General features: G+C 36.4%; 1 protein-coding gene across 1 annotated transcript; it reads left to right on the plus strand.

Annotated features, from left to right (window-relative positions):
- Positions 1 to 4: 4 nt before the first annotated feature.
- LOC117338807 (charged multivesicular body protein 7-like) lies at positions 5 to 10,552 on the plus strand. The gene is made up of 10 exons (XM_033900159.1): positions 5 to 388; positions 1,652 to 1,838; positions 2,281 to 2,472; positions 4,948 to 5,018; positions 6,052 to 6,114; positions 6,217 to 6,265; positions 6,619 to 6,738; positions 7,412 to 7,510; positions 8,168 to 8,438; positions 8,943 to 10,552. The coding sequence occupies exons 1-10, from the start codon at positions 132 to 134 to the stop codon at positions 9,152 to 9,154; spliced, it is 1,521 nt and encodes a 506-aa protein (XP_033756050.1). The 5' UTR covers positions 5 to 131; the 3' UTR covers positions 9,155 to 10,552.
- Positions 10,553 to 11,417: the final 865 nt, after the last annotated feature.

The following is an 11,417-nucleotide window of genomic DNA, read 5'->3' on the forward strand; positions in this document are numbered from 1 at the left end:
AAATACACAAGGTTCAATTCTTGATTTTCGTGGAAAGTTAAACCTGCAACTTGCGGGTTACTGTAATATGACGAAGACCACAAGAGATATAGATCGATTTGGTTTCAACATGTTTTGATACATCTTCAATAATGGCTGAAAAGCGGACACGCTTTCCAGAAACATGGAAGGACGATACAAGGATGACAGTTTTGTTTGCACCTTTTAGAGACAAATCATTGAACCCTAGCTCATGGGATCAGAAAATGACATTTTGGTCAAACCTGATCACATCCGATTGTATCGATAGTGGTGACATTGTCATTGATGTAAAAACATTGCCAAGTAGGTTTGAGAGGAATGGGAAGACACCTGCATGTCTTAGTTCAGTGATTAGTGAAATGGAAAGGTAAAAATATGACGCATTTTGCAACATTGAGCTTTTACATTAAAATGGGACTAGTCCTCTTTAAAATTTTATGTGTGATCCCTTGTGATTATTATGATATGAACAACAGAAATAATGAACTATCCTTCTTAACTGTACAGTGGACCCTCATTAATCTGGACACCCCGGCCCATTCCTATGCAAATTAAGTTTGCCTGGTTAGCAAGTTTTTAAGATTTGTCAAACTGTCGGTCAACATGGAGTTGAAATAATTATAAAAAAAACATGCGATATTATAAAGTGTTTATTAGGATGGCATTGATTATAATTATCTAGATAATATATATCATTAAGAACTTTTCAGTTTGAAAAATAGCCAAAATGAAAGTTGTTCTTTTTCTTTGTAAATGTTGATAGAATTTTAGATTGAAATATTGCTGAATTCACAGAATGCAGTAAAATATGAAATTTTATTATTGCTGCATGGTTTCTTACTTTTTTTTTTAATCATCTTTAAAACTTGCTTTCCTGTCTTCAGTAAATGTTCCATATCATTTGCTAGTGAGTCCCCTTCTGGTGAAACCGTAGGGACTATAGGTTTCCTCCCTGTCCGTCTGTCAGTCTGTCCCCTCAGTTTTCTGCACTTTTCTCAGCCATGCTTCAAGGAATGTTGGTGAAAGTTGGTAACTTCAGTACGAGTAGCTACAGATCAAGTTCGAGTTTCAGGGTTTTGGGGTCAAGGTTAAGGTCACTGCTACTATTTTTAGTGAGGGCCAGTAGGGACATGTATTGATTTAGCAATACTCTCAGAACGCTTGTTTATTTATACATTAATTAATATACCTGATTGCTAATTGGTTCAATACCATTAAAACATGTCCACTAATACATGCACAGTTTAGTGCCCACATTTATTACCTGGAAGTGGTACTACTGATTGGGTATACATGTGAGTTTGGACTGACTGAACTCTTAAAAAAGATGATGGTGCAAAAATTGTCTTCTATTATATTGTAGGAAAATTACTAAGGAAAGTCTATATTGTTTCCAAGAAGCATTTCTGGAACTGGAATTCAAATTTCTTGAGTACTGAGCATAAATATTGTTGAAGAAATCCATTCCCTAATATTTCCATCAGGATTGTGACTCATGAGAATTCCATGGATTATTGCAGGTCCCATGTACAATTGCGCTGGTGCATTGGTTATGAAATAAGAAAGTGATTTTACCAGATACTTAATTATAGTATGTTTAAGTTCCGTTGTCTGTCTTGCTTATATTCAGAACTGGCAAGCTGAAACAAATAACAGATACAGAAATGTTGCCATCAAATAAAGGTGCTTCCTCCAGTAAAGGATGGATGTCCTGGGGAGTGGATACATTTATAAAGGCTCCAATCTCCTTAGGATGGAATCTTATGACTAAGCCAACAATATCCAGTACAAAACTAGTTGTTGTGGACGCTCTGAAGGTAATACATGGCAATGTACATGTATAGCATGAAATATTATGTGTAAACATTCACTGTTTTTTGCATGCAAGTTAATGGATGAAACCAATTTTTTTGAAATGACAACAATTTGCGTATATGAGATAAAACAGAAAGTAATGAGTACTCTCTAACCAGAAGTAGTTTTTGTTTGTACACAAGGCTTGAATCGAATATAGCAGAACCTGACCATGGTCCCTCAAGATGCTGTTATGCGTTGTTTATTAAGCTTATGGAAACACGCTACAGTAAGATGGGGCAGTTCACAATCTGGATTTTGTATAATCCCCAATTATAATATTTATAAAAAATATAATGTTCATTATTGATTTTGCATATGATTTACTATGTAATATATCTTTATAATATAATGAATACAGTGAATTCTTGGTGTTAAGGAAAATACCAATGCTGTTTTTTTCAGACAAAATGTGATGAGGTGTGCAAACTGCAGTGTGCCTGTATGGATTGTGATTTAACAGACTCTGTGATAGACTATTCTGACCTGTGGGTCAGGAGTAAACAGTTGTGTAAGACTGAGAGTGAGTTCTACCTAGTGTTAAAGGAGCTGGCCAAGGAGAAAAGGATCATACTTCATTATACAGATACAAATCTGGTAATTAATGGACTCCAATCTGGCAATTAATGGACCCTGTACATGTTCTGGTAATTAATGGGCTCCACTCTGGTAATTAATGGGTTCCAATCTGGTAATTAATGGACTCCAATCTGGTAATTAATGTGCTCCACTCTGGTAATTAATGGACTCCACTCTGGTAATTAATTGACTCCACTCTGGTAATTAATGGACTCCAATCTGGTAATTAATGGACTCCAATCTGGTAAGTAATGGGTTCCAATCTGGTAATTAATGGACTCCAATCTGGTAAGTAATGGGTTCCAATCTGGTAATTAATGGACTCCACTCTGGTAATTAATGGGCTCCACTCTGGTAATTAATGGACTCCAATCTGGTAATTAATGGACTCCACTCTGGTAATTAATGGGCTCCACTCTGGTAATTAATAGACTCCACTCTGGTAATTAATGGGCTCCTCTCTGGTAATTAATGGGTTCCACTCTGGTAATTAATGGGCTCCTCTCTGGTAATTAATGGGTTCCACTCTGGTAATTAATGGGCTCCTCTCTGGTAATTAATGGGCTCCTCTCTGGTAATTAATGGGCTCCACTCTGGTAATTAATGGGTTCCACTCTGGTAATTAATGGGCTCCTCTCTGGTAATTAATGGGTTCCACTCTGGTAATTAATGGGCTCCTCTCTGGTAATTAATGGGTTCCACTCTGGTAATTAATGGGCTCCTCTCTGGTAATTAATGGGCTCCTCTCTGGTAATTAATGGGCTCCACTCTGGTAATTAATGGGCTCCACTCTGGTAATTAATGGGCTCCACTCTGGTAATTAATGGACCCTGTTCTGGTAATTAATGGGCTCCTCTCTGGTAATTAATGGGCTCCACTCTGGTAATTAATGGGCTCCACTCTGGTAATTAATGGACCCTGTTCTGGTAATTAATGGGCTCCTCTCTGGTAATTAATGGGCTCCACTCTGGTAATTAATGGGCTCCTCTCTGGTAATTAATGGGCTCCACTCTGGTAATTAATGGGCTCCACTCTGGTAATTAATGGGCTCCACTCTGGTAATTAATGGACTCCACTCTGGTAATTAATGGGCTCCACTCTGGTAATTAATGGGCTCCTCTCTGGTAATTAATGGGTTCCAATCTGGTAATTAATGGGTTCCACTCTGGTAATTAATGGGCTCCACTCTGGTAATTAATGGGCTCCTCTCTGGTAATTAATGGGCTCCACTCTGGTAATTAATGGACTCCACTCTGGTAATTAATGGGCTCCACTCTGGTAATTAATGGACTCCACTCTGGTAATTAATGGACTCCACTCTGGTAATTAATGGGTTCCACTCTGGTAATTAATGGGCTCCACTCTGGTAATTAATGGGCTCCACTCTGGTAATTAATGGACTCCACTCTGGTAATTAATGGACTCCAATCTGGTAATTAATGGACTCCACTCTGGTAATTAATGGGCTCCACTCTGGTAATTAATGGGCTCCTCTCTGGTAATTAATGGGTTCCAATCTGGTAATTAATGGGTTCCACTCTGGTAATTAATGGGTTCCACTCTGGTAATTAATGGGCTCCACTCTGGTAATTAATGGGCTCCAATCTGGTAATTAATGGGCTCCACTCTGGTAATTAATGGGCTCCACTCTGGTAATTAATGGGCTCCACTCTGGTAATTAATGTGCTCCTCTCTGGTAATTAATGGGCTCCACTCTGGTAATTAATGGACTCCACTCTGGTAATTAATGGACTCCACTCTGGTAATTAATGGGCTCCTCTCTGGTAATTAATGGACTCCACTCTGGTAATTAATGGACTCCTCTCTGGTAATTAATGGGCTCCACTCTGGTAATTAATGGGCTCCTCTCTGGTAATTAATGGACTCCTCTCTGGTAATTAATGGGCCCTACTCTGGTAATTAATGGGTTCCACTCTGGTAATTAATGGACTCCACTCTGGTAATTAATGGGCTCCTCTCTGGTAATTAATGGGCTCCACTCTGGTAATTAATGGGCTCCTCTCTGGTAATTAATGGGTTCCACTCTGGTAATTAATGGGCCCTACTCTGGTAATTAATGGACTCCACTCTGGTAATTAATGGGCTCCTCTCTGGTAATTAATGGGCTCCACTCTGGTAATTAATGGGCTCCACTCTGGTAATTAATGGGCTCCAATCTGGTAATTAATGAAGCATTTCCTGGTAATGAGTGGTCTCCATATTCTCTTCATATTTTTTGAATTTCTTGCAAGGCCAAAAGTTCAGGATTTATCTATATTGAGTAGTATTTTGTTTGAGGAAGTTAATCAAAACTTACAAACACATTGTTTCTTTAAACATGGGATATTGTACATTTATGTGATGTGTGTGCTTTCTCATCCTGATAACAATGGAAACAGATTTCATTATCTCCACCCAGAACCTGTTATAAGGGTACATGCTCTATGACTATTTAGGTTCCTGTTTCTCTTCAGTTTGTTGATCTGTTCACAGCTTGTGAAGTTTCCAAAGAGGTCCGAGTCTACAGCAGGGCCTGTGATGGAGCAGGACATTCAGATTTACAGGTAAGACAAAGAAAAGAACAGAAGACGGCATAGCTCGCTTGAAATTAATTTAGTATCTTAAAAGTACATCCAAGGTCTTCAAATGTGGTAACAATAGAAAGGCCTTGTGACAAGGAACACACATATCAACATACTGTGGCCAAGGTTCAAGTTTTGTAAAAGTAGGTCAAAGTTCATGATCAAGGTCAGCAGGTCCACAGATATAATGCCAATGGTAAGGTCTTATGACAAGGAACACACATAAAATATGAAAGCCCTATCTCATACAGTTTAACATACTGTGGCCAAGATTCAAGTTTTTTAAAAGTAGGTCAAAGTTCATGATCAAGGTCAGCATAGCCAATGGTAAGGTCTTGTGACAAGGAGCATATATATCAAATATGAAAGCCAAATCTCATACGATTACCATAATGTGGCCAAGGTTCAAGTTTTTTAAAAGTAGGTCAAAGTTCATGATCAAGGTCAGCAGGTCCACGAATATAGTACCAATGGTAAGGTCTTGTGACATGGAACATATATATGAAATATGAAAGCCCTATCTCATATATTAAACATTCTGTGGCCAAGGCTCAAGTTTTTAAAAAGTAGGTCAAAGGTCATGGTCAAGGTCCACAAATGCAACGACAATGGAAAGGCCTTGTTACTAGGAAGTCACATGTGAAATACCAAATTCCAAAGCTATATCCTCATTGGTATTGACACAACTTTTATAAAAATGCTAACCTAGCTAGCTGGCTTCAGGTGCTGACACAGAAGCCAATGGCAGGGGTACAGCAATATCTCTTATAGACCACATCCTGGCGAGCTAAAAATTGAACTTCCATGTAAAAGTTGTAAAAGTAAGATTGTTCACAAACCAAAAATAGTAAATGTTATATGTAAAAATGTTTTGTCCCACCCTCCCTCCTCAAAAAAAAAAAAATAAATAAATAAAAAAAAACAAGCAGATATGCTTCATTTCATACTCCTCTGTTGATACTTCACATTGCTAAAAATATTAAACTTAACTCCAAACTTATCCCTATTTTTGCAGTCTCAAGAAAGCGTCCCAGGTCCTCCTTGATAGAATAGAGAAGCTTGGAAAAGATGTAGACCGGTAAGTCAGACAGTAAATTTGGTATAGATATTTCAATTTATTCAAGTTCTTGGTAGTGATTATTTGTATGCACTCTTTAACTAAAACTATTCTTTATTTAAGGTTGACCGTGGAAGCAAAAATGTACAAAAGAAAAGACATGAAACAATATGTAAGTTTGGATCGTATTATTTCAGATGTTTCTTACGTATCAAACTTTATTCAGAATGCTTCTTATCTTCTTTCGAATGTGTTACATTTCATGGATATTTTCTTTTGTTCAGCCAGCAATGACCAATTTAAATCATAAATTTTTGCCTTCATCGCAAGACGGGACTATTTCTTGTGAATTCTTTATGTAACAATGTTTTTATGTATTGTTCTTCGCTGCCATAATGTAATCAAGCAAGTTTTAGTGGATACATGATATACATATAAACTGTCATCATACTTACTAAATATCTACATAAGACAAATACATCAACTGAGATTTGTTTTACATGATTGTGACTGTTTATCCTGCAGGCTTTACGATCTCTGCGACAGCGTCGACGAACACAGAACAGAATGAGTAAGCTATCTGGGTCACTAGACATGATCGACGATGTCCTCGGCCGAATACAGCATGCAGCATCAGATGAAATGGTGATTTTATTCAAAATGTTTATAGCTTGCCGAGGCGAAGTCCAGGGGACGTATTGCTATACTGTTGTCAGTAGAAAGCTAGGTTAAAGTTTTATAAACAGTTGTGTGTCAATATTAATGAGGATACAGCATAGGTATTTGACATATGTGCTCCTTGCGACAAAATCTTTCCATTGTTATTATATTTGTGGATCTGCTGACGTTGGCCTTGACCTTTTAAGAAATTCGTTCACTGAGCAATCTTGCCTTCAGACAACACTTGTTCCACTATTTTCAACTATTTTATCAAGTATAGGATGACTATTGTATTTGTCGACGCATTTTGAATTGATATACATATAAAATAATACAGTTTATATAATCAAAGTATTTTACTTGCATAATAACTCCTTGGTTGAATTTGAAAATAATACTTTGAATCAGTAAACCCAAACTATTTTGTATAAAGATGTTACTATATCAGTTAGTATTTGAAACTTAAGGTTAATTGACATTTTCTGGTATAAACAATTCTTTTGTCTAAAGTGACCATAATATAGTTTTCACTTCGTCATGATAAAAAACATTTCCTGGTTTTGTTAGTTAATAAGTTGATTTTACATAAAAGCTCTTATTTATTAGTTTTACTTTGTATAACTTGACTTTATGTAAGTGAACGCTTCTATCCCTTCAGGTTTTAAAAGCACTTCAGGCAGGTTCTGGAGCACTGAAAACCTTAACAGACAAAACAGGACTGGATGAGGTTCATCGAACGATGGACAACTTGGCAGAGGTAAGGGTGTAAAGTTTAGAGGCTGAAACGAATTAACTCCATACATAGATTTGTCTCATTTATGATTCTGCTTCGCCCATGGATATTTTTCTCCCATTGAACTTTTCCACCCATACATGTAGATCTATTTTACCCATAGATCCATTTCACCCATACATGTAGATCTATTTTACCCATAGATCCATTTCACCCATACATGTAGATCTATTTCACCCATACATGTAGATCCATTTCACCCATACATGTAGATCTATTTACCCATAGATCCATTTCACCCATACATGTAGATCTATATTACCCATAGATCCATTTCACCCATACATGTAGATCTATTTTACCCATAGATCCATTTCACCCATACATGTAGATCTATATTACCCATAGATCCTTTTCACCCATACATGTAGATCTATATTACCCATAGATCCATTTCACCCATACATGTAGATCTATTTTACCCATAGATCCATTTCACCCATACATGTAGATCTATTTTACCCATAGATCCATTTCACCCGTACATGTAGATTCTTATCACCCAGATTCATTTCACCCCTTTATCTGTTTTACCCATATAGCCATAGATCCATTTCACCCATAGATCTGTTTTGCTCATTTAAATGTTTCACTCATTTACCCTTGTTTAATCTTTGACAGATACTGGACCAACAAAATGAAATTGAGGCGGAGATGAATATGTCCAGGATTGGAGACGTCAGCTCAGATGATCTTGAGAGGGAACTGGAAAGTCTGATTGGAGAACAAGTGTCTTCACCACAGGGTACCACTGTGGTGCCACCAGAGGGAGCCTCCCTCTCACCAACAGGGGGCGCCACACTATCATCACCCTTGAATACAGGTGTTTCAGCCCCAAAGGCGCCAGTCCCACTAGAAAATGACATGGTAGAAATAGCAGATCTTCTCGCAGGTAAGGTACACCACTCGAAGATGAAAATTCACCCATGGCACCTCCTGGTGGTGATTGAAAATGGGAGATAATATTGTATTATAGACAGACTCGACCATCTATAACAATTTCTCCATAAAGTTTCATAATAAATTAAATAATTTAATTAGAATATAAGTAAGCCTTTGCTATGTCGTTACCAACTTGCTGTGCGTTTTACATACAATTTGCATATTTAAATTGAAATAGAGATAAACAGGGGGGAGGGGGGGGGGGGATTTAAATCAATTTCGATATATAAATTTTGGGGGTAATTTTCGCAATCGATCCACCTTTGTTTGTAGTTCGAGATTATGCAAATTGATAACAAAATAATACGCGTGGGGGAAATTTTCGGTATGAAATGGACAACGTGTAGTTAGTGTAAAGTTAGAATGTTTCCAGGATTTGCTATGGAAATCATGTTGTAACCTGAAGAGAAAATCCATTGTTATTCAATCCATTGTTATTCAATACATGTTTCAGATCTTGACTTTGGTTCACCATCTCGCCCAGATCCACTCAAACAGACTGGTTCTCCATCTGAAAATATGACAACAATATCCAAATACTCCAGTGAAATATGTGACATTGACTTTCCCGAAGTGCCAAGTTTTTCCCCGGGAACACCTGAAAAATCTAAAGACAGACAGAAAACATGGACAAAATTGCCACAAAAGGAGGCAGCACATTCATAATCTACATCGATCTTTATGTGTCTGTAAACAACTCTTTATCATAGATAGAACTTGTATCAACAGAGCATAATATTAATTTGTCATCAGGGCCTGTTCGTTTATGCGGACAAACCAGTTTGTCAGTTTTTAAATGTAATATTTCAAATATATTTCTTGACGGACCTGCAAATGTTAATACAGGCCTTGGAAGTCTTTGTCAAGGCTCATTTTTAATTGCAATATTTCAGGCATTTAGCTTGACGGACATGCAGATGTTAAAGCAGGCATTGTAAGTCTTTGTCAAGGCTCGTCTGAAAACAACAAAAATATCACCATGTCTGTCCTTATTTCATAAACGAACAACTCTGGTCCAACTGGTACAACATTTTGGACCGTATTAAATGAAAGCGGCCTTGTTGTTTTTCACCAAATTGAGCCATATGATTTGCGCGAGATGATTCTCACATTGATCATGTGAATAAAACTAAACTATTATCATGTCACATCGAGATACTTTTGCCGATACAAATTGATTAATATTTTATAATGTTAACCATTGCATTGATTATGAATTATAATTTGGTTGTCTGTCGGTGCTTTCTCTCAAAATATAGAAAGTCAACCTTTCTGCAAAGGTGCAATATGATCATTTATGTCAAAACTTTTCAAGGTCACTGGATCAATGATCAAGGTCAATTTTGGAATCTGTAAATGGATAATGAAACTAGCATCTATAATCCGAGGGTCAGAAATAAAGCCTATAAATCACAACCCAGTGTCCAAATTAAATCATGTCGAGTTAGATTGAAGATTAATCAGTGTTCACATGTGATGTAAGCGTATATTTGTTTGTTTGTTTGTTTGTTTGCTGGGTTTATCGTCCTGTGAACAGCCTGGGTCATTTTTGCGTGGTCGCCTTGTAGCAAGTTGGTGACCACTTCACTGAACAACATACAAGAGGCCCCTCACATGCCATTCAGAGCACATGGGGTTAAGTGTCTTGTCCAAGGGCACAACCTCAACAGCACAGCTTCTCAAGAAGCTTAAACCGACACAGGTAGGGAGCATCTAACGTCACACATTTGATCTTGATCCCGAGGTTAGGTGACTAGCGCTCTAACCGACTAAACTAGTGTGACGCCATATCTCAAAGAGGAAATATTGGAAAACACAGGTTGGAAAGATAAATCATGTTGTTGATCACAAGTTAATTACATTCAACTTGTATACTGTGAATTATTATTGTAATTTTAACCAACTATGTTTCATCTACACTAAAAGATTTAATATATTTTTGTATTTATTGCATGAAATGTTTTAGAAGATGAAAATGTTGTCATATGATTCTTTTTTGATTGATATGTTTACGATCATGAACTTGCAAAAATAAAATGAAATATTTTCAACCAATAAATTAAATACATTTTATTCTTCATCCAATAATCATAATGTAAAGTTTTGCCAACAGTTGACCTCTCATAAATGTTTATGTAAAATTCATAACATAATACAAATTGTCAAACATCTATCTCAATTTTTTCAGAGATATACATGTTATTGCAAATAGCACTAAGTCCATCAGATATAAAAACTAAAAAATCACTTCTTTTTTTTCTGAACTCTGACCTAAGACTATCTCAGGTTTGAATATGTTGAACTCTGACATATTCCTGTTTTAATAAATAACAATTTCCCATAGAAAACCACAAGATATCCCCAATTGTTTTTCCACAACACATTCATAATGATGTATGACTTCTGTCGCCACAAATCCTATTCCAGAATTTTATGTTTATAATTATGGTAGTACAGTATTAAAGGGCATTCCTTCGTTCGAACATCAGAAACATGCACAATTTCTATTGATGAAATCTATGTCCGAACGATGATTATATGAGTGTTTGTGCCTATAATTAATGAAAATTATTTTATTATTTATTAATGAAATTAACGCCGAAATGTACTGGAAATATTGTAAACAAATATCTATGTCTTTGCGGTAATTAGTGATATTTCGGGTCAAATTAAGAATTTTTAGGAATTGATACTCGAAGAACTTTAGTTTATCTTGAGAGTAAAACTGCCGTATTAATGTAAAGATTACAACTTTTACTACTTGGAAAAAATACATATTTTCCAGTAAGATTAATTTTGACGACCTAAACTTTATCCAAACGATGGAATGCCCCTTTAATCTGGATTTAAAAAAAAAAAAAAAAAATCAATTTTCTGTACATAAAAATATACTCTTCATTCATTATATTATCACGTCTGGGTTAATCAG

Source organism: Pecten maximus, chromosome 12, assembly GCF_902652985.1.
Source record: "Pecten maximus chromosome 12, xPecMax1.1, whole genome shotgun sequence".
NCBI lineage: Eukaryota > Metazoa > Mollusca > Bivalvia > Pectinida > Pectinidae > Pecten > Pecten maximus.

Coding starts and splice junctions, on each gene's coding strand:
- LOC117338807 (XM_033900159.1), top strand. CDS start 132: ATGGCTGAAAAGCGGACACGCTTTCCAGAAACATGGAAGGACGATACA. Junction 1,839..2,280: donor TTGTTGTGGACGCTCTGAAG/GTAATACATGGC, acceptor TGTTTTTTTCAG/ACAAAATGTGATGAGGTGTG. Junction 7,511..8,167: donor CGATGGACAACTTGGCAGAG/GTAAGGGTGTAA, acceptor AATCTTTGACAG/ATACTGGACCAACAAAATGA.